This window comes from Diceros bicornis, chromosome 25 (assembly GCF_020826845.1).
Source record: "Diceros bicornis minor isolate mBicDic1 chromosome 25, mDicBic1.mat.cur, whole genome shotgun sequence".
Taxonomy (NCBI): Eukaryota; Metazoa; Chordata; class Mammalia; order Perissodactyla; family Rhinocerotidae; genus Diceros; species Diceros bicornis.
In genome coordinates, this window is record NC_080764.1 from 46,351,963 (window position 1) to 46,376,811 (window position 24,849).

A 24,849-nucleotide genomic window follows, 5' to 3' on the forward strand; every position below is an offset into this window, starting at 1 on the left:
AAGGTATCTCTCTCTCTGTACTGGGAAGAGAGGGGATGACCTCATCCCTAGAAACTTATCAATGTGGAAGGGGATGCCTTAAATCTGCATAATAACTTTACTCTTGTTTACTGTGATTTTCTGGTAATCTCCCATAACTGACTCCCCCCACCCCCAATATCCTCCTTTGTCTTTAGCTGAAGATAGTATTTAAGATAAGAATCACCGCTATTGTGTTGAGAAACTCAGTTTCCCTGGTTTCTCCCATGTATACATGTTATTAAACTTGGTATTGTTTTCTCCAGCTAACCTGTCGTGTTAATTATTTGGCCAGCCATAAGAACCTTAAGGGAAAGGGTGGAGGGGGATTCTCCCTCTTGCCCAGCACAGCTCACCATCCACATCTTGAGAGGCAAGCACTCTCCAGCCACAGCCATTACTATTCTCTTTCCAGATGTTCGTGGTCCATTCTTGCTCATCTATTTCTATTCTTCCAACTGAATTTTAGGAACCTTTTGTTAAGTTTATTTTAAGATGATATATAAAATGGTTCAAGTAGCTTTTTAAATGACATTGAATATAAGATTCAAAAGTTTCTTATTAATGATATTCCTATGTATTTTACAAAATCTGTTGCTAATTTGAACTTGATCACTTTTCTTATATTTAAATTGTCAATTGCTGGTATAAAGAAAAATCTCAACTTCTATGTTTGTGTGGTGGTCAACTGCAGGCTCTGAGGCACACTGTTTTGGGGTGCCAACTCATACTTTTCCACTTGCTTCCAATGTGACTGAATAGGTTCTGGGACCAATTCCAATGTAGGGGGTAAGGGGGTTCCCTACACCAAGAAGCATTCTCCAGGACACCAGATGGGGGTCCTACAATTCAACTTAATTCTGACTATCTACCTGAAGACAGCATCAGATTCCACAGGTTAAGGGTGTAGTCCCATAAGACTGCCACTCCCTCAGACACCAGACCCAAGTCCAGGTTGTCACCTGTGCTTCTGACCAACTGGCTACAAACTGGGAGTTACGACGACTCCCTCCAACTCAGAATGCAAATGGCAAGTCCAGTTCATTACTATTGGTTCAACCTCCAGCCCCCTACCTTCTCCCCTCCTTGGAGGTCAGGGGTGGGACTGAATTTCCAACCCTCTAATCACACAATTGATTAGCTGGTTCTCCTGGCAACCAGTCCTCATCCTTAGGTGAGGTCCAAAAGTCACCTCATTAACATAACAAAAGGCATCTTTATAGCTCTCAGTCCCGAAGAAATTCCAAGGGTTTTAGAAGCTCTGTGCCAGAAACAGAGATGAAGACCAAATATATATTTCCTGTTATAAATCACAACCTCACAGTGACCCTAGCCACTCTTTAAGGCTCCATTTTCTCTTCTGTAGAATGAGGATAATAGTAATACTTACCACATAAGGATATCAGAATTCAGTGAGATAATGCATATAAAATGCTTAGCAAATGCCTTGTATGTAGTAAGACCTCAGTGAGTGTTAACTTTCATTGTTGCTGTCATTAGCATTAGGTATGTTTTAATTTCCTCATGAGACTTGGAAAACAGATAACTGTCATGTAGGTCTGCCTTAAAAAAGACAAATGCCCCCCAAAAGCCAAAAATTACTTAAAAATAATATCATTTAAAAATAAAAATTAAAAAGGCTAAAACTCTGTTACATTTTTTTCTCTAGTATATATCAGTCATTTATAAATAAATAATAGTGCTAGGCATATAAAAAAGGAGACAATGGCTGAGTAGGATCTTCCCAAAATATTTTATCTTAAAAAATTGCCTAAATATTCTCAGCAGATTAGCTTAACTGTATACAAAATATAGTAATTCAAGAGAGAAATTATTTTAGCCCACTAATGTTTTCCTTTTCTAATTGGAAATTACTTTCTTCAAGGAAAGAAGTAAAGTGCTCTAGGTAAGAAGATAGGAGAGCATTACTCAACATGCAAAGTGTCCAGTAATCACAGCCGCACTAATTAAGACAATCTTTTTCTGAAACCTGAAAAGCATACAATATACAATGAAATCAAATACGTGATTTAACAAAATATACGTAATCCGTAATTCAGTCCTAATATGGTTTATTTAAAATCATCTCTATAAGCTAAGGATGTGGTTTACTTAAGTTACTTTTAAATATATGGTAATATCCTGAAAAGCATTTTTGCCAGTATCTCTGCAAAGTCTTCACTCTCCCGAGGTTTGAAAATATGAAATATTTCTTCAATAGAAGCTCCCTAGGTGCATAGCTGCTAATGTGCATAATAAACACGTTCACCCTGAGAGTTTTTATTTGTCAGAATGTGAAATCTGATTTTGCTTACACCTCCACATTCAATAAATGTATGTGTAGTCAAAGACATATCTCTGCTTTGAACAAAACAATTATTCACACCAATAGAGTTAACACCAATGCTTAGTTTTCTACTTTGCCATAGAAAAACTTTCAAAAACCAGGAAATGGCTTTTATACTAATAAACTTGAACAACTTGCAAAATACTTTCTGCTGCAATGTCCTATAAGTGATTTTTCACTATTTAAAATGATTTATTTCACTAATATACAAGAAGACACACTTGCCTGATTGAATGAAACAATTTACCGTACTTCCATAGGTATCTAATCTATATTCACCAAATAAGTCACTTTCTGACTCAAAAGCCTTGACAATCATCTGTAAATATCCTAGACAGAAATGAAAATGACAAGTAGTAAGACTCCCATTTATTAGATTAAGAAACTGAGGTCCAGAGAGAGGTTTGCCCAAGATTAACCAGTGAGTTAGTGGCAGAGTGGAAAATTAAAACTGAAATCATTGCACTCCATTTCTCCCCTGATAACCTAAAATTCATCTACCTCTTAAAAAGCCCCGTGGCGTAGCGGTTAAGTGCACGCGCTCTGCTGCTGGCGCCTGGGTTCGGATCCTGGGCGCGCACCAACGCACCGCTTGTCAGGCCATGCTGTGGCAGCGTCCAGCATAAAGTGGGGGAAGATCGGCAGGGATGTTAGCTCAGAGCCAGTCTTCCTCAGCAAAAAAAGGAGGATTGGCATGGATGTTAGCTCAGAGCTGATCTTCCTCATAAATAAATAAATAAATAAATAAATAAATAAATAAATAAATAAAATAAAATAGACCATAGCCAATTGAGACACAGAGGCAATAAAGAACCTGGAAATCTGTCCGTCATTTATCACGGAAAGTTTACTCTTTTTAAAAAAGTAGTCTGTATTTAAAGTCATAAGAATGACTACACTTTAATACAGAATAAGAAGAAAAGAACCATTTTTTTACGTTAAACTTGTGCAGGAGTCATATAAAATCCAGTGGAAGGAAGTTCTTTTTCCAGCTTATATGTCTCATCAATTACAAATTGGGCTTAATTTGAAATTTCTGCATGCAAATTTTAGCTTTTGCCAAGAACTATAGTGTTTTTCATGATAAAAAACTGTTTCTTGGTGAGAAATGTAGCTCACGACATTGACATTTATGTTCTTATGTGAATAACATAGTAAATAAATCATTCCTGTTTCCTATACCTTTTTAAGCAGCATGGGAGTAATTTATAACTATTATTAAATAAACAAAAAATTATCAAGTTTTGCATCAGATTATTCCAGAAATTTGAAACTGATCCACTTGCTAGATAAACGGTTTGTACTTTTCCCAGTGAAAACTAGATATTCTGCTCTTGAAAACTCAAGTTCATGATCTAATGTTTAGGGGATTCTCCTAAGCCACCCTGTCACGATTTTTCTAACACAAGCCTTCAGGTAATACTTGGAGTTTAATTTTTTTATTAATTTGGAAACACCTTAAGCTTGGACTAGTAAACATGTTTCTACTAACATTAAGAATGTAATACTTCAATTTGCATTCCCCGAAGAAAGGGTAGAGTAAGGGATACCTTACCAATCCTCCACCCTCATTAACAAGAGAAGCTCTGCCTGTATTTTTTGACTATATTGGATCCCAAAATAAGATTTAATTTTTTAAAAATTGGGGGCTGGCCACGTGGCATAGTGGTTAAGTTCGTCTTGCTCTGCTATGGCAGTCCAGGTTCACGGGTTCTGATCCCAAGCCCGGACCTACCCACTCGTCAGCCATGCAGTGACGGCATCCCATATATAAAGTAGAGGAAGATTGGCACAGATGTTAGCTCAGGGCCAATCTTCCTCAGCAAAAAGAGGAACAATGGCAACAGATGTTAGCTCAGGCAAAAAAATAAAAATAATAGAAAAATTAAAAATTTGGTGTTGGTAATTTAAAATGATTTAAAAGTTGTACAGATTTACAGAAAGAAAAAAAAAGTAGTGAACTAGGGGTAATTTAGAATAAAATACTGATATTTCAATAATTCACTTATCCAACTCATATTTATTAAGTATCTACTATACGTCAGGCACTGAGAAACCGTATATAGTTAACAAGATAAAAGTTCTGCCCTCATTATCCCAAATGAATAAGTAGATACTGTTCCATAAATGGCAAAACATATAATACAGCGGCATATAAGTGCTATAAAGAAAAATAAAGAAGGACAAGCAGATAGGGTCTAATGGGTAGTTATTTTGATAAGATCACTAGGGCATGTCTCTCTCTACCTCTGAAAGGAGGCAGCATTTGAACATACTCCAGAAATATGTCACTAGTGAAAAGTATTTCAGACCAAGAGAACAATAATTTGAAGTTTCTGAGGGGGAAATGAGAGTGGTATATTCAAAGAAGCCTAAAAATATCACATTGATAGATTGAGCACAAAGGCAACGGGGGGTAGCCAGGGGTCAGATCATGGAGGACCTCATAGGCTGACATAAGGACTTGTTCTAAATTTGATGAGAAGCAACAGATAGACTGATGTAATGTGATTTATATTTTTAAAAGCTCACTCTTGATTGTTGTTTAGATAGTAGAACTGGGCAGTAGGGAAAGTTGCAAGAGACAGTAATTTGGAGGCTAATTCAATAACCCAGGAGGAAGAAGATGATGACTTGGACTAGGGAGTAGAGGAAATAGGGAGAATTAGTAGGATACAGGATACATTTGAGAGTAGAAGCCTACAAGACTTGCTGATGGCTTGCATAAAGGATGTACAGAAGACAAGAATCAAGACTGACTCTTCAATATTTTACCTGAGCATCCTGGTGCATGCAGTTGCCATTTACTAAAACGAAGAAGATGGAAGAAGGAGCAGTCTTGGTGGGGAAAACAAGAGCTCTGTGTTTGGAATGTTTAAATTTGCCTATTTAACATCTGAAATGTCAAATCAGTTGGAGCTCACAGAAGGTCAAAGGTGAAGATATAAATGTGTGAGTCATCAGTATACATATGGCTCCAAGGCCATAGCACTGAATAAGATCAATAGGCAGATACTCAATAGACAAAAAAAGAGCAACGATTCCATTCTTGAAAGATTAAATATGTAGACACTGAGAAAATGAGAACTCAGGAAAGGAGTCTGACAAAAATAGCCAGTGAAGTAGGAAGAAGCTAGTGTAACATTCCAGGAGCTAAAGGAAGAATGCTTTGAAGGAGTGAGTGAGTGATCAACTCTATCAAATGCTATTGAGGGGCCAAGAAAAATTCAGTCCCTCCACTGACCATTAGACAGCAACCTTATAGTCACGGGGGAACACTCAAAGCCTGATTAAAGTAAGCTAAGCGGACAAGGGGATGTGAGAAACAGAGACTGTATAGAAAACACTTTAAAGAGTTTTGCTATAAATAGGAACAAAGAAATCATAGCTAGAGGGAAAAGCAAGGTCAAGAAACTTCATTTGTTTAAGATAGGATATGTTGAAGGCTGTTTGTTCGAGATAATCTAGTTGAATGGGAGGAAAATCTGATGATGCAAGATAGGATAATTTCAAGAGCAAAGTCCTAGAAGCAGCCAGAAGGTACAGGATCAAGACCATTGTGGAGGAGTTGGCCTCAGGTAGGTGCACAGAAAATTCACCCATCATACCAGGAGGGAAGGCAAGGTATATGGGTGAGGATGCAGGTGATGAAAGAAGTCAATTCACTTCTGATTGCTTGTTTTTTTTAAACGAAATACGCACACTGGTCATTGGCTGAGATTGAGGAGGAGAAGCATATGCTGGAGATTTGAGGACAGGAGGCTGTGGGATCATTGTCCTGGAGAGTGGGAGAGCAAATGGTAACAGAAAGATAGAGTGATTGCTGCACAGCATAGGGGCCCACTGGACTGTGTGGTCATACATTTAAAGTGCAGATCGTGATCAAGTCAGCGCAGGCACAGGACAGACATAGACTAGGGTTTAACCAGAGTGGAGGATTTGCCAGGTGAGAATGTTGGAGGAGGGGCAAAGGAGTTGAAGATAGCAGCAAGGGAATGATTCAATGATTACAGGGATGCAGCATATCATCCAACCTGGGTGAAATGGGATCTAGGATAAGAGAGGAGGAATGGCCATGAAAATGTGTAGAATTAATGGGTTGGGGATCCCAGTGAGTAGGAAGGTAAAGTATTGTTGGAGCAGAGGAAGTGGAAGAACGAGGCTGTGAAGACAGGATGCTGTAAGCAAGGAGTGGAATCTTGAAGACATTTCCAGGTGGTACAGTTATTAGAGATGACAATGTCCAGGGGATGATCATGGACTGGGTGGGGACAATGGAAAAGACCACTAGAACTAAGGAGATCAAAGTCTCTGAAGGGTTTTGAGGGATTATTAACGTGGACATTGAAATCACCACAAAGGATCGCAGAAGAGTGGTGAAAAGAAAGTCAGGGTTTCGGGATCATCGATGAAACATCACTTGATGAAATGCAATGCCTGGGAGGCAACAGCAGATGAATTCAGCCAAGACAAGGAATCAGGTAGTATAATTCATTTGCATCCACTCCGGCAGATGGGGTTTTTAGGAAAGTGGTAGAGAGAACAAGTAACTTGTAAGTAGCTTTAAACAGCCAATATGACATTTTCAGGCTTGTATGTTGTGGAGTGTGAAAGGAAAATCACTCCTACTTGAGAGAGCCACAGGTAAATACATGTCCTTCAAGATACAGCTGAATTTCAGTTAGAGCTAAAAAATAAACAATCTATTCAGAAAAGAAGCTAAGGACGTAGGAGAATTTGCTAATGACACAGTGAGTTCCAAATGATGGAACAGAAGATTGGAACAGATGGGAGTTTGAATCAGATTAGGGAATGCACACATTCAAACATGTCAAAGACTCAAGATGCTGAGTGATGCTCTGGATACTTGGGATTATGATGATATGGAGTTAAATAAGGTTGATCATCTCTTAAGGAAGGCTAGTAATCAAGTCTAATTATGACTTTCTTCTTTGTACCATTTTTTCTTAGGCAGTTTGTTGGGCCTAGGAAACTAAGAGTTGTGTTGAGAGAGGGGAGGCATAAAAGTCGTGTTAAGAATACATGCTGCTGTGTGGATCTCCTTTAAATTCTCTTGCAAGTGGCATCTTCAGAATCTACCTGTTACCTGGACTATTGGACAAGTTTCTCAGTGTTTGGAATTTGAGAGCTAAGAAAGTGTTGTCTTGCCTCATTTATTAGACACTGGTGACTATTAACAAATTTAAAATAAGGTAGGCCTGAAGGTAGTTTGTTTCAACATCTCCAAGTCTATGCAATTAATTGCCTAAACCAGTATTTCTTAAACTTTTGCCACCCACAGTGCACAAATGGGTAGTGTACACCAGAGCATGTTCACATGAGCCAGGTGAATTACTAATCAGAATTCCAACCCATTCATTCTCTCCCAGTGAAACCTTACAGAAAGCAAATGCATGGGAAGTATATTGACATATTAATCTTGATTCCACTATATTTTTGAAGGAAGAAAAGGACATATCAATAACAAGCTTTAATACTTTCATGATCTTCATAGTAACATCTTTGTGATACTTATGACACACTTCACGTCTGAACTCAACATTCTGAGATTTGCTCTCTAGGCTCAGTACAGAAAAACATGTCAACTATAACACAGCATTATATCGATCAAAATAAATCAGCAGCCATCCAAGAATGAGGATCAATGTATTTTCTTTTTTGTGATCATTTATTTGTAGTTTTTTTCATCTCATATCTTTAGTGATTGATATGTTTGACAACAGATATATAAAATCTGACATTGTCGGAACAGATCCTCAATTTTACTATTTGCTAGGTTTAAAAATATGACAGATTCTGAAACATGTTATGTGTTCTCTGGGACTGCTTATTTGTGCACCCCCCACCCTCTCCCCGTTCCACCCTGCTCTTCTCAGAAATAACTTTATTACAATGTGAGGGCCGCCTTCCTGTGGCCCAGGTTCTGAAACATGGGCTGCAATGGCATAGGCAAGAGCCTTGGTGAACTCAGTACTTTGAGAAGAGGCATAGTATCAATAAAAATAATATCTATTATTATTAGATGTATAGATCTGAGATTTCAGTCCAGTTGCCTAACTCAAGTCTTTTCCATCGCCCCCATCCAGTCCATGGTCATCCCCTGGACATTGACATCTCTAATAACTGTACCACCTGGAATTGTCTTCAAGATTCCACTCCTTGCTTACAGCATCCTATCTTCACAGCCTCGTTCTTCCACTCCTCTGCTCCAACAATACTTCACCTTCCTGCTCACTGGGATCCCCAACCCATTAACTCTACACATTTTCGTGGCCATTCCTCCTCTCTTATCCTAGATCCCATTTCACCCAGGTTAGATGATATGCTGCATCCCTGTAACCATTGAATCATTCCCTTGCTGTTATCTTCAACTCCTTTGCCCCTCCTCCAACATTCTCACCTGGCAATTCCTCCACTCTGGTTAAACTCTAGTCTATGTCTGTCCTGTGCCTGCGCTGACTTGATCACGGTCTTCACTTTAAATGTATGACCACACAGTCCAGTGGGCCCCTATGCTGTGCAGCAATCACTCTATCTTTCTGTTACCATTTGCTCTCCCACAACCCCCTTTTCTCAAATTCCCAGCATACCCTTCTCCTCCTCAATCTCAGCCATTACTCTCTACTATCTTCTTTCTTAATTTGAAATATTAATAGAAGTTGCAGAGAAAAATAAACACATTAATCCTGACAAAAAAATCAAAGTTTTCAGACATTATTCATGTGAAGTGAGAATGTAAAATAAATTATATAAGGCTATTCGATATAATTGTCTTTGTCTGAATATGTAATATAGGATATGAATATATAATATATGACTATGTAATCAGTATATATAAATAAATTAATTTGTATACAAACATACAGTATATAGTTTTAAAATGTATGTATTAATAAATTGATATATATAGTAAATAAATAATACAATATATAATTTATTAATACAAGTGTAAATTCCATTGTGTGTATTCTGTATACACTTATGAGTAAATGGATACCTTTAAGAAGAACAAAGTATACTAATTATTCTGAATGTACCAATTCAGTTTGATTCTTAAGCATTTCCAAAAATGTGGAAAAAATAAATCCCTAATAAGAGTCTCTTGGTTTGAGAGATTTGTAATTTTTATATTGTTGAACTAAAGAGGTCATCGAGTAATGCAAGATTCAGCAAACTACAGCCTATGGACCAAATCTGGCCAGCCATTTGTTTTCGTAAATAAAATTTTATTGGCACATAGCTGCATTCATTCATTTATATATTGTTGATGGCTGCTTCCTTGCTGTAATGGCAGAGTTGAAAAGTTGCAAGTGAGATGGTATAGTTAACAAAGCTGAAAATATTTTCTATCTGACCCTTTCCAGAGAAAGTTTGCTGACCATTATGATATTGATTATGGAGACTTCTTTACATGATTAAAATTCTTTCTAATCACAGATTTTTTTCACTACAGATGAGAGGGAAGAGTGAGGCAAAGTAACAGACATTTAAGAAGGAAAATCAATAATTTCTTCTTAAACAATCAAAGTAATTCAGGCAAAATAGAATTGTAAAGGAAAGGCCTGAATAATTCAAATGGTGGCTATGATATTTATTTTGGCCACATCCTCACTGGCAGCCCCACCACAAATGTAAGCAAACAGTACTGAAAATGACCCATAGGAGTACTAGTTAGCGCCAGCTGCCATAACAAAATACCATAGACTGGGTGGCTTAAACAAGAGAAATTAATTTTATCACAGTTCTGGAGGCTAGAAATCCAAGTTCATCTTGCCCACATGGTTAGGTTCTGGTGAGGACTTTCTTCCTGGCTTGTAGACAGCCGTCTTCTTGCTGCGTCCTCACATGAGATAGGAGCTCTCTCTTCCTCTTCTTAGAAAGCCATCAGTCCTATTGGATTAGGACCCTACCTTTATGACTTCATTTAACCTTAATTATCTCCTATCTCCAAACACAGACACATTGAAGGTTAGAACCTCAACATATGAATTTGGAAGAGATACAATTCAGTCCATAGCAACAGGTATAAGAAATTATGCTTTGGGGTATACTCAAATTTCTGCTGCAGACATCAAGTATGGGTTTTGTCTACTAGAGAAATTTGGCTCATCAAGTTTCATACCATTTACCAGCTGGCTTTATTAATATTAATAACAATTGACAAGACATATCTCAATGTACTTAAGAAGCTAAACGATCCTAAACATTATCAACCTACCAATTATTTTACAGGTTAGTGAATATTTTTCAGTCTGTAAAATAAAAAGAATTGCTAAACAATTTAAAAGCTAAAAAACATCCTAATCTATACTTTTGAAGACACACTCTAGGTCATTCATGAATTATTTCCCATACAAAGATAAAACCCATAAGGAAAAAATAAAGCCAATAAAGAATAAATCTAAGTTATAAACCATTAAAATTCCTCCAACTGAAAAATGGCATATGGGACTCACCCTCTCTTTCAAAATTACCCTTTAAAAAGCTTCAGAAATGCCCTAAAGGCTTCATTTACAACTACCATATTGGATTCACTCTGCTTGTATACTGCAACCTCCCTTACAGGCTAAGGTTTGTTTTACGCTTCCGTCTGTTTTACATTTCAAAGTCCATAAGCAGCAGCAGCAAAATTCTCACAGACCGTAATGAAAGATTTTAAGACTAAAAAGTGGACCAGTGGTACATTTTCCATTTGAAATCTCTCAAAAAGTTTCAGTCTCAATCCTAGATCCCCCATGGTGGGATAAAGTGGATAAAGTCATAATTTTAAAACTTTTTAAAATAGCTGATTTTACAATAATAATTCATTTTTAGAATTATTATATCACTTTTACAATAGCCAGACATTTTTTCTAAGGTTATTTTTTCTTGTAACGACCTCTCAATATACATCCAAGTTGAATTTCCTGTGGTTTGACGAGGACCTATCTCCTGCACTAGACAAAAGTGAACAGAGTAAGGACACCTCACTCAGGTCACACAGCACGTCTGCTTCTCCCTGCAAGAGTCTGTGGGAGATCAAGATTTGACCACCCTGAAATATATCTCTTTACCTTGATTGTTTTCTCTGAGGGACATTTGACCTCCCCCACTAACTGCCTAAAGAATTTGACATGGTGGCTCCTTCCTGGAACAGATCTTCTATCATGATGGCTGTAATGATAATGTAAAATAGATGTTACAATGGGAGGGGCACCAAGCCCCTTTTATCAAAAAACTCTATCTCTCGCTGACCACATTATCTATAGATGACCCTGAAAAGAATTGTCTTCCTGCCCTCTGAAGTCCCAGGCCACTACCCGCCCCCAACACGCTACTCGCCTTTAGCTGCAATACTTAAGCAAGCAGCTTAGACAGAGGGACGAGTTGCTCATTTCTGAGTTTCTCCCATGTATACATGTTATTAAACTTGGTATTATTTTCTCCTGCTAACCTGTCTTGTTGATTATTTGGCCAGCCATAAGAACCTTAAGGAAAAGGGCAGAGGGAGATTCTCCCTCTTCCCCCCAACAAGTCCATGGTCTACAGCAAGGACTTTCATTACCCTCCTTTCTCGGAGAAGATCAAAATACCTTAATGCCAGAGGTAAAGGCGTGCCTGATCATGATTACCACTTAAAGTTCCTAAAGCTAAGAAATGATAATCCAGCAATAAGTAACCCCTGTATATCTTTATGTGGAAACACCTGAAAAGTTCTGAATTGGATAAAGGACACTGTCACAATTACACTGGAACAAAGAAGAGAAAAAAATGTATTTTGATTATTTCTCTCTTACAGAACATTTTGCTTTAATTGACTTGTAGACGCATAACCTTAATTTATATAACTATCCTTCAGTCTCAGTTTCTTGAAATGAAGCTATTTTGAAAAACCTTCTGATCTCAATATAAGCTATTTTAGCTCTAAAGTTTATGAGAATGGTCACCTTTCTTTTAAAATTGCCTGATTGGCAGTGCTGCTGTCAGCAGTAATCCCCAGCCTAGACTTGAAAGAAATGTCCTCCCTTTCTCTAGGGCTTTGGACTGCTATGTGGCTGTAATTAACTCCATACGGACCAATGGCCAGTGAAGGAAGCAACTCACTCCCAGAAGAGAATTATTACAACTTTACAACTATTGTTTTTTGTTCTAAATACAATTGCTTTGTCTGAAAAATACAGAAAATACAAATTATTTATCTTGCTATGCTAATTTCAAAAAACCAAAAAAGAGAGAAAGAGACATAAAAGGATTGCTCCCTTTCCCTGTAGCTACACAGAAAAGCAAGCCACAGGGGAAAAAAAAGAAAGCTCATGGTTTTTCAAGCTTGTCACAATCTTCTAAACTGTAGTTGAGAGGAACTGACATCAAACCTTCATTTGAAGTCCTACTGTAATATAGTAAACCCTGTTTATTCCCTTTCAAAATATATTCTGAATCTACCCACTTCTCACCACCTCCACTGCTGCCACTCTGGTCCAACACACCATCATTTCTCAGGTTAATATAGTGGCTTCTGTCTGCTTTGGCCTTGGCCCTCCTCCCCCCAACAGTCTGTTCTACACAACGCAGCTAACATGATCCCTTAAAAATGTAAGTCACACAATATCACACCTGATATGGACTGAACTGTGTCCCCCCAAAATTGATATGTTGAAGTCCTAACTCCCAATGTGATGGTATTTGAAGATGGGGCCTTTGGGAGGGAGGTAATTAGGGTTAGATGAGGCCATGAGGGTAGGGCTTTTATGAGAAGAAACACCAGAGACCTTGTTCTCTCTCTTTGCCCTGTGAAAACACAGCAAGAAAGCAGCATCCGCAAGCCAGGGAGAGAGTTCTCACCAGAACTCGTAAGACGGTACCGGCACCCTGATCTCAGACCTCCAGCCTCCAGAACTGTGAGAAAATCAAGATCCGTTGTTTAAGGCACACAGTCGGTGGTATTTTGTTCTCCAGCCCAAGCAGACTAAGGCAACGCCTCTGCTCAAAATAAAAGTGCATGTCTTTCAATGGCTGACCAACAGGATCCTTCACCACCCGGCACAGTGCTCTCGCAGACCTCAGCCCACCTGCTCTCAGCCTCACTTCTCTGCTCCAGGCACACTGGTCTCCTTGCTGTTTCTTCAACAAGTCAGACACCCTGCTCCTCAGGGTTCCCTCACTCTCTCGGATTTTGAATCGAGAGTCACCGTTTCAGCAAGGCACTCCCTGACCGGCCGCCTGCTTAAAACTGCGCCCCTCCCCACACCACTAACATTTCTGATGCTTTCTTCTCTGTTTTATTTTCTCTGGAGCAGTTATCACTCTTTAACATTACATATTGATTTTATTGTTTGCCTCTCTCCCCTTTTAAAATACAAGCCCAATGAGAACAGGGATTGTTGTCTCTTTTGTTAACTGCTGATTCTCCGGAACCTAATAGAACAGTGCCTAGTATATAGTAGATATCCAACAATGTGGTCAAATCCAGGAATAAATGTTTTCATTTCAAAGAACAACAAGAGGGGAAAGAGCTGATAGACAACTAGATACTTTTTTCATTCTCAGACTGCAAAATCACCCAAGCTATGAAGTATAGCTTCTTAATAGCCTCACTCTAGGATCATCACAACCATAAACCAAAAGTTCAATCCTACTTCTAGGCATCAACTCACCCATTTTTCACCAAGAACTACATTTACATGGACCATGGATCCTTAATGAGAAAGTGGCTACAACTATAGCTAACTCATCTTTCACCCCTGCCTCTTGTATTTACCAAAAAAAAGAGTTTCCTTAGCAGTTTATAATGTACATCAACATTTATTTCTTTGTTTATTCTGTTAAAAAGAAATCATATTTTATTTGATTCACAAAGCAGCTAAAGTTTTGCCTTCTCTCCTTCTCTGATGTGGGAGATGGTTAAAAGAAGTTGGAGATTACTCATTCATTCAACAGTACGTTACTGAGTGCCCACCTCACACTATTCTAGGCAGAGGGAACGGAGCAGTGGACAGATAAAAATGTCTGCTCTCACAGAGCTTACACGGGGGGAGGGTGGAGACAGATCATAAATAAATAAGACATAAATAAAATACATGTTAGAGGGGATAATAAAAAGAGCCACAGAAAAAAGTAAATCAGGAAAGAGGGATGAGAAGGGATGAGCAAGGCTGCAGTCTAAATGGGGGGAGGGAGGCAAAGAAGATTTCACTGAAAAAGATGATGTTTCTGCCATGCATGCATCTGAAGGAAAAGTGTTCTAGGCTGAGGGAAGAACGTGCAAAGGCCCGGGGTTGGAGCATGCTGGGCTGCTGGAGAAAGAGCAAGGAAGGCCCTGCAGCTGAAACAGCGAGAGTGAGCAGGAGAGAAATGGAGATGAGGTCAGAGCAGCAGCAGAAGCCAGGGCCTCAGGGTCCTGTAGGTCGAAGGAAGAACGCTGGATTCTCTCTACCACCGATGGGGCCACTGGAATGTTCGGGCACGAGAGCAACATCACCAGATAAGTCCACTATCCTGCTCGGTATATTCAGATATTTCATGTTCTCATACCACTTTAACTTCACATTTCATTTAGGTTCAACTCTTGACCCGGGCAAGAGACTGGTAGCCGGAACGAGAGTAGTAGCTATGGAAATGGTGAGAAGTGATCAGATTCTTGATATATTTAGAATGTGGAATCAAAAAGATTTGTTGATGATTTTGATGTGTAACATGAGAGAAAAAGACTACAAGTCCAAGGTTTTTACCTAAACAACTTTTAAAGGGATGAAGTTGCCCTTTACAGAGATGGGGAAGACTGTGGAAGGAGCAAGACAGTGGTTTAAGATCTGAAGCTCAAATCTGGACATGTTAATTTGAGGTACTCGTTAGGCATCCAAATGTAGATGTCAAATACTCAACAGAATGTAGAAGTTTGGAGCTGAGGGGAGAGAACCAGGCTGGAGACGTAAATCTGGGAGCCTCAGCATGAGCACATGGCATTTAAAGCCAAGAGGCTGGATGAGGCCACCAGCAATGCAGGTAGCAAAGAGAAGGGTCCAAAACCCGAGGCCTGGGACACTCCAGTATTAAGCAGCTAGAGAAGGGAAGAGGGGGGGAAATTACACTTGAAAAGAATGGGTAAATTGGAGAAAAACAAACCCAAAACACAGGAAAATGTGTTGTCCTATAAGACAAGCGAAAAAGGTGCTTCAAGGAGTTGGAGAGGACACCTGTGTCAGATGCTGCTGAGAGCTCAAGATGAAGACAGACCATCGGATTTGGCGAGGTGGACGCACTACTGAACTTGACAAGAGCAGTTTTAGCACAGTGTTGGGGGCAAAAGCTGACGCAGAGTGCGTTCAAGGCGAAGGGAACCGGAGGCACCCGAGTCGGCGCGGACAGACACCCTGGCAGGCAGCTGAGCTGTGCAGGGAGGAGCGAAACCGGGCGGTAACTGGGGCAAGTGCGCGTGTGGTCACGCTGCTGACATAGCGCCATACTTCCGATGCCGATGGGGACAGATCCAGGGAAGAGGGACACTGAGGAGTCAGGAGAGAGAAGGGGAACTGCTGAAATGACGTCCTGGAGCAGGTGAGAGGGAGGGAGCCGGTGCAGAAAGGAGGAGCTGTCTGTCCGGTGCTGGAGCCCCGCCACCTGATCCACGCTGACAAGAAAGAACCACAGCACGTGGCATGAGGCTGCTGCGATGACTGCTTAGGAAAACGCTGGAGGTACTGATTTCCTAACTTACTCACCCTTGTAAAGGCCAGATACCTCTGTTGGAATATGTAAAACAGCACCTTGGAGGCCTCTTTATAAATATGTCCTGATTAAGTTAAGCGCTTTATAAAATTGCATTTATTTTTAGGATAACTAATTTTTCACAAAACTCAATTGAATTAGTCAAAATATATTTAGGAGTAAATCCAAAGTTGTGAAGGTCTGAAATTCTTAAAACTGGAGAAAGAGGGAAGAGGGGGATTAGCAAATTGAACATGTAACAATACCGGCAACCTGGCAAAATAATAAAAAACTTCTCTTCGACTGGATTTTAAGCTTCTAGTGGAAGAGGCTATTTTTTTATCATTGCCGAGTACAATGTACATAGTAACTACTCAATAAATGCTTGTGGAATTAGTTAATTCAGTTTTATAGTTGACTTGTGTTGCATTCAATTCTCCACTCAGTGTACTCGTGGCTTGCTAGTTTACAGCAATAATAATCTCATGCATCATTCCCACTGAAATGCATTGTTTTCATTGATTTCTTTCTCTTTACTGTTGTGTTTGTTTATTCCTTTTTTTATTAGTGATAAATATCATAAACATTGGGTATCATCTGTATGTTTTGTTTGTTAGTATAGTCCTGAAAGTGTATAGCATGTGATAGCTGCAAAATACCTAAACAAGAACAGTGAAGTGGCCACATTACAGAATAATTAATTAAGGGGAAAAAGGCCTTGTTGAATGGTGTTAAAATAACTGTTAAATATTGAAGTAACTGTGTCCATTTTAATAGGATTTGGTGTTGTTTTAGCACAAATGGTTGTAAAAATGCAGGATTAGAAACATATAAAAAATAGTTTCCATTGAAAGAAATGATAATTGCTCTTTTAGTTTATGGGAAAATCACCATACGTAGTGTTTTTCAGAAATAAATTACCTTCATAAAATACAGAGAGACTATACTTATTTGATTCCAAAGAGGAGGTAAAGGATAATCATTTGAAGAAACTCATTTCTCTACAATACTTGGTAAACTGAAGGCAAATTACTGCCTCATCAGATTCCCTAAGAATGTACTAGTAATGTTAACCCTCAGAGAGGTCCTTATGTTTCCACCAAGAAACCATAAAATTAAATAGCTCCAGCATAATTTCAAATATTTTGGAAAGTTCTGGTTGAAGGAAGCATCTTGGGAATGAGCTGACATTATACAGAATTAGACCAGACTATACAAAGAGCCTCCAGAGATTTTATTTTATAAAGCAGTATTACTACTTGAGGCCATCCACAAAATACATACACAGTACTCAATGTTTACCTAATCAAAAGCAAGGTAAAAAAAAGTCATACTTAAAAAAATAAATTTCAAATAATAACTCAAGTATGAGATGCATAATTAAGACGGGAATAGTATTATATAATTATCACCTCGAATTAAAAACAACAAATATATCCACTACTTAAAGAAAAGAGTCACCATCACCACAAAGAGTGAAAGGTTTAGCAGTCAATACAAATATTTTATGAAAGAAAAAACTCCAAAGCTTTACTACTTGCAGATAGCAAATCGTCCTCATCTTCACCACCAGCACCACAATAAAGAAATGGAAGCATCTGTCAGAGCTTCAGCAAAATGCAGTCATTCAGGCGGGCCTCTCCTATTCATGAGCTGCAATAGGGCAGTCTGTCCTATGACTTATCTATTCCATTCTAGAAAAATAAACAGACTCCATCAACATGATACATAGAGCCCATGGTGTCTATAGACTTTCCCCACTACACAGTTCTCAAAATGACTTCTCCCTTTTCTTCTCCACCTCCGATTACATTTGTTTCTTTTTTCAGGACTCAAGTAAAGATAAGGCTTCTTTTTTATGTGCATTTCTTGCCTACATCACTGTGCAATGATCCCACATTCTTAACATGGCACTGTATTTTTGCCCTACAAAATTTCAGTGCTTGATTATATTCCATATTGTATGAGTCTCTAATCCACTCATTCCTGTAAATATTGTATTCTCTCCTCAACCAAACCACAATCTTCTTGAGGCCAGACGTTCTTGTTAGAAAATATCTGTGCTCCATCCATAGTTGTAGCACTGTGCCAGGGAGGTGATGAACTCTCCATGAACTCACAGTGTCCTGAAAAGAAGCAATCAAGCAAACTCCTCTACAGAGTTTATTGATTTACAAATTCCAAAGTAGCAGCCAAAGGAAACTGAAAACTATCTGCCATAATTAATTGAAATCTAAATAAGATGAATAACAAAATATTCCAACACAATTCTCAACCACTTTATTTGCCACCTAATTAACTTATAAAACACCTCTGAGGAAAAAACATTTGAAACACTGAAATATATTTTCTGGTTGATTAAATTATGAGTTCTAAGAAATGTGCTTCTTTATGTTTTTTTAAGTTTCCAAATTTTCTACAAGGACCATATACTACTTTTAACATCAATATGAAATTAACAAAAATAGCTATTATGTTATTCCTCTAGCAATCAGATTATCTAGTTTATTAAGGTGACTCATATTTTAATCTCTGAATTCTCAAAATTTCTAAAATCTGTTTTAGCAGAATCCTAAGACTCTGGAACCAGACAGACCATGTTTAAACTATAAATCCACTAATTCCTGCTGTGTGATCTGAGCACACTACTCAGTCACTTAGTGCCTAAATTTCCTCACCCAGAAAATAACCTGAAAAGGCAGTGAAAAAAATGAAATGAGTTAGGAGGTACAAAACCCTGAAGAGTGGCCCCCATCTAGTCAACAAAAACCCATATGTGTTTGGAGTTGTGGTCAATACATTTTTGAGATAAGAGGAAAGACAACTTCTTTCATGCCCACAACAACCTCTTTTACAGTATACCTCGCAGCCTCTGAGAGTGCTCGTGGAAATAGGGCACTTAGCTGTAGGAAGGACACTGTGTTGTAACGAGTAGACTCTACCTCTCATTACAAGTTAACACTAAGAAAGAGAAAACGTCTACAAACCCCATACAAATAGTTTTAATTACCTAATTTACAGATTTAAAAACAAACCTCACACAGTATACACTGGCTGCCTATTTGGGCTTAAAAATGTTAAAGGCGTATCCTCGTGCAACAAGGAGAATAAATTGTTGTCCTAATAGCAAGCATCAGCATTCCTCTCAGGGAACTATTCTGATAAACTGCTTGGCATGGAAACTCACACCCTTAAAGATGAGCTGACATGAGGCAATGCCACAGTAGAGAGAATTAAACTGTCCAGCACGAGAAATGAGAAAGAACTCAGGAAAAGAGAAAAGAAGAGAGAAGATATCGCACTCTTTATGACAGAACAGCAAAGTGACCTTTAAGAAAAGGAGGATCCAATATTACATTTTAAGGGTTTGTTTGGTTTTGTTGCCATGTAACACCCTGGCATTCACACGTACGAACATCCCCTCCAAAGCTTCCGCAAAGTAAGGTCAACTGGTGGAGAGTTTTCTTATTTATTTGTTTCAATTTGTGGTTTTCTAATGCAAATCAAAGAAAGAGGCAACTTCCACATCTCCCTTGACATGGTTTGGTACAGGAACAGATCTGCGAGGCAAGGATGTTATCAGCTCAAGCTCTTATGCAGAGGTGAGCATTATTAGAACACAAATAGTTCTCCCTCTCCTCCTAGCCCGCAAGTCTCCCCACTGGGCATTCTCAGAAATATTGATCTGTAGTCTATACTCACACTGTCTCTAGTCACTGTATCCCCTCCCCAGTCCCACCACCATTTGTTTTTGAACACACCCGTCAGGCCTTTGTCTTGAAACTGCTCTTGTCAAGGTCACTAGTGACTTTCACATGGCCAGCACCAATGTGAATGGTCAATTCTCAGTCCTCGTCTAACTGGACTTTCCACAATTTATCATCTGCTCTACTTTGAAATACTTTCTTCACTAGATGCCAGGAATACCACATAGACTGTACCTGTTTTCTTAGTGTCTCCACCAGTCGCTCCTTCTCAGTAGCCTTTACTGGCTCCTAATCTCTCCAGCCTCTGAACACTGGATCAGGCCCTCCTGGTTCCTGTTATTCTTTCTGTCTGTTCTCACAGCCCTGCTGATCCCATCCAGCCTCATGGCTTTCTGTATCATAATATGCTGGCAAATGGATATCTGTAGCCAGACTACTCACTCAAACTCCATATTTATAAGTTCAGCTGTCTGTTTGGATTTCTTACAGACGTCAAGGTGCCACCTCAAGATTTAAGAGGAATGTCAGTCTCAAAAATTATCTCCTTCCACAATTTTTCCGTCTCAGTAAATAGCAATTTCACTCTTCAGATTATCAGGCCAAAAACCTTGGAGTCACCGTTGGTACTTCTCTTTCTCTCACATCCCACATCCTGTTCATCAGCAAATTTTTGTCTCTATTTTCAATATATACCCATAATTGGACCATTCCAACTACCACACTGTTAACATCCTAGTCCAAGCAACCATCATATTTTGCCTGAATTTTGCCATAGATGCTTAACTGCTTCTCATGCCTCTGCCCTTTCCCCTATGCCAGAGTGTCTCAATCTCAGCACTACTGACATTTTGGGCTAGATGACTCTTTGTGGTGGTGGCTGTCATGTGCATTGTAGGATGTTTAGCAGTATCCCTGGTCTCTACCCACTAAACACCAGTAGCACACACTCCACCAACCCACCTTGAGTAGAGACAAACAAAATCGTCCCTAGATATTTTCAAGTGCCTCTGAGGTTCAAAATCAACACTTGATGAGAACCATTGCCCTATAATGTATTCAACCTAGCCACAAGAATACCCTTTTATAACAGAAACCAGATTATGTAATACCTCTGCTCAAAACTGACCAATAGATTTCACTTCACCCAGACCAGAAAAAAAAAAAAAAGAAAAAGCCTCACCCACAGCCTCTGGCTCTATGTGATCTGCTACCCGCGCATTGCTCATTGACCTCGTCTATTTCCCGCCTCTTTACTCTCTTGCTCCAGTCACACTTGCCTCTTTGGTGCTCTTCAAATGCACCAACTAAACTCCTGTCTCCAAGTCTGGGCACTTGATTTGCCCTGCCTACAGTCCTTGCCCCATAATATTCACTTGGCTTACTCCTTCACTCCCTTAAGTTCGTTGCTCAAAAGTCAGCTTCCCAATGAAGCCCTCCATATTTACCCATTTAAAAACTTCAGCCCCTTTCCCATGCCCCACCTGCCCCACATACTTCCTATCCCTCCATTCTAGATTTATTTTTAATGGCACTTATCTCCATCTGATATACTATATGTTTACTAACTGCTCTAATGTCTGTCTCTACCTGACAGAATGTAAGCCCCAGGAGGGAAGGGATGTTTGCCTTTTTATTCACTGCTGTATCCCCATCACATAGAAAAGTGCCCAAGGGAGGGAAGGAAGGAAACAAGAGAGAGAGGGAGAGCGGGGTGGGAGGAGGGAGAGTGGAAGGAAGGGTAGAATAGGTTTTGGAAAACATCTTAGATGATCTGAAGGGACAAGGCAGACACAGTTGATATCTAGGATATATCGACATTCACCATTAACAAAGACTGAGTTGGTTTCCATAGAATGTACTTAAAGTATAATTCATAAGGTACAACGGAAAGTAAAGATTTGTCAAAATGCTGCTGTGCTTAGGAATTTTTATGTAGAGGTATTTAGAAAGCATACTTATAAATCCATTAACATATAGATCTAAATATATATAGATATACAAAATAAGTAGAACTTGAAGAGAAATTTTACGAAGTGCAATAGGCTGAGATAACTCCCCTAAGATACATAAAAAGGAGTGTGCTGGGGTAAGTCCAATCATTCAATTACACACACCATAAGGTAGCTTAACAAGCGACAGTAACAGAGAACAAAGCCCTTTCTACAGATGAAAGCCTGCATGGCTCAATTGTGAGTGAAATAGAGGAACCGAGAAGCTTCCTGCTGCCAGCTGACAGTTACATGGAACCCCTGAAGTTATAAATTGAGTTCCTCTACTAATTACTGGTCTGAAGGGGACAAAGATCCACATTTTATTTCTCTTGCTGAACTTGCAACATAAGCACTTATGAATTTTACATTAGGGTCAAGCTGGGAAGTTCCCAGTCAGTCACCTGGAGTAGGGAACAGTGTCACCTCCCAAGAAAACGAGGTCAGGTCTTCCTTCCTGCCTTGGGTGCCTACCAGCGAGATTTCAGTGCAACAGATCCTAACAGGGAGGTTGATATAGAGGGGAAAAGAAAGAAAGAAGACAGAACAAAACAAAACAAAACATAGATCCTATTTGAAATAAAATTTTGTGTAGAAATTTGAAATAAAATCTTATGGATTCTAAGAGCATATATTTCAAAAAGACCTCAGAACATTGTAATATCACTCATTAAAATTGTATGCCACACCCTTTTGATAACAACATCTGCTATTCTATCTACTTTCTGAACGACTCGTTGTAAGACCAATAAAGCTACACAGCAGGTAGTGCTCTAATGAAACAGGCCCAGTTCTCCCGAGAGGGAAACCTGTGGCTCAACCTCGAACACTTTTGATCAGATCAGCACTTCATCCTTGTCAATGAGCGAGAATTTTATGTGGCTGCTGATCAAAAATGCTCTTGGAAAAAACAACAAATGTTGGAGAGGTTGTGGAGAAAGGGGAACCCTCATTCACTGCTGGTGGGAATGCAAACTAGTGCAGCCTTTATGGAAAACAGCACAGAGATTCCTCAAAAAATTAAAAATAGAATACCATATGATCCAGCTATCCCACTACTGGGAATCTATCCAACGAACCTGAAATCAACAATCCAAAGAGGCTTATGCACCCCTATGTTCATCGCAGCATTATTCACCATAGCCAAGAACTGGAAGCAACCCGTGTCCCCTCGACTGATGAGTGGATAAAGAAGATGTGGTATATATACACAATGGAATGCTACTCAGCTATAAAAAAAAGGCAAAATCGTCCCATTTGCAACAACATGGGTGGACCTGGAGGGTATTATGTTAAGTGAAATAAGCCAGAGAGAGAAAGACAAACAGTGCATGATTTCACTCATATGTGGAATATAAACCAACACACGGACAGAGAGAACTGTAAGATGGTTACCAGGGGCAAAGGGGGTGGGGGGTGGGCACAAGGGGTGAAGGGAGGCATTTATACGGTGACTGACGAACAATAATGTACAACCAAAATTTCACAATGTTATAAACTATTAAGACATCAATTAAAAAAGCTCTTGGGAAGGACAAAGTCTGGGGAGAGAGCAGGGGGAACAAAGGACTGTTGTGGTGCAATATTTCAAAACAGGATTTCTGAGAAGGAAAAATAACTTCAGCATTTCTAATGGGTGCATGTACCTTTCTAACTTTCTGGAAAGTCATAGTTCACTCCCCTGCAAAAGCAGCACCTTCTTTCAAATTAGGATAACAAAATTAATTCATTTATTCGTTCAACAAAAAATTATTGAACATATTCTCTTTGTAAAACGAAGAAATGTAGGAATATTCATGGTGAACACAACCTCCATCACTATACTTTCCTTTCTCTCTTGATTTTATCCTATTTACTCTGTGTACTCGAAATATGATTGAACAAAATTTATCTAAGAGATAACTAATACATTGAGGTCTGACATCTGAGAATCAGGAAAGAGAAACAAATCAATGAGCACCTTCTCGGTGTAGAATATCGATAGTCTGGGAGTCATCAAGACCTAGCTTGGAATCCCAGCTCCTTCACTCATTGGCTGTCTGAATAAATGGAAGACTACATGGGTCTCAGTTCCCTTAGATGGAAAACGTCCCAATAGCACTTAGCACAAAGCAGTGTGACGATTAGTGAGGTGCTGGCAAGTGCCCCTCCACAGCACGTATTCAATGAGTTATCTGGAATCCTAAACTTATATAGAGTACTTTTTGCCAAGAATTCAGAAACAGTAAATTTTATTTTATCTCTTCAGAAGAAATTATTTTTTGTGTTCATCTTTTCTAAAAATATAACCACTGGAATTTTCATGCTTCTGGATGTCTCAAATAAACACATGAAAAAGAAATTCCACCTTCAAGGAACCCTTCCAATAAAGTAACCAAGAAAATTCTTACCTAGTTTTGGCAAGGAATAGGGCACTTTAAAGTAGTCCTCATAAAACTCTATTAATCTCTTTGTTATATGGAGAGCATAGTTCCCGGATCCTCTTCTGATAGCATCCGGTCTTGCATATAATCGTACCTAATTAAAAATACATGTAAAAGTTACTTTAGTCTTTTGGCACTCAAATTTTGTCTTCCCTGCATATATGAATCTACACAAATCACTTCAAATACTACTAAAATTAAACAGTATTCTTGTTCATATATCAAAGCACACTGTGGCTAAAAGAAGCAAACTTAAACAATTAAAGTAACCAAGGTGAGCAAGTCACAATTTCCTGGCTTTACAAGACGACATAGAGAAGATTTATACACCTTGCATCAAAATAAATATTCAAAGTTATCACTTACATGTGCTTGCTAGAGATATGAAGGCACAGTGGATTAGTATAATGGTTCCCTGACTGTGCTGAAAATAGGCAGGACATGGTGGCTCACCAGGAGAGAAAATTCATGGTTTGTTAAAGACACATTGCATCAAGCTTTGGAAGCATTATCAGGCTGAACAAAAATATAATTTATGCTCCCTTCCTTTCTTTGGAACCAACTGTCCTTATTCCCAATATGCAAAGTAGGAATAGAAAACTTTTCATGTACATAAACAAATTGCCATTCTGGAAGGCTGTCTGCAACTGCTCCTGGCTTTA

General features: G+C 39.0%; 1 protein-coding gene across 1 annotated transcript in view; it reads right to left on the bottom strand.

Annotated features, from left to right (window-relative positions):
- The window catches only part of TRHDE (thyrotropin releasing hormone degrading enzyme), a 343,309-nt gene that overhangs the window by 215,023 nt on the left and 103,437 nt on the right, over nt 1-24,849 (bottom strand). Inside the window, exon 3 of the mRNA XM_058568845.1 lies at nt 24,155-24,281. Coding sequence (XP_058424828.1) covers nt 24,155-24,281 — 127 coding nt within the window. The remainder of the gene's footprint in view (nt 1-24,154; nt 24,282-24,849) is intronic.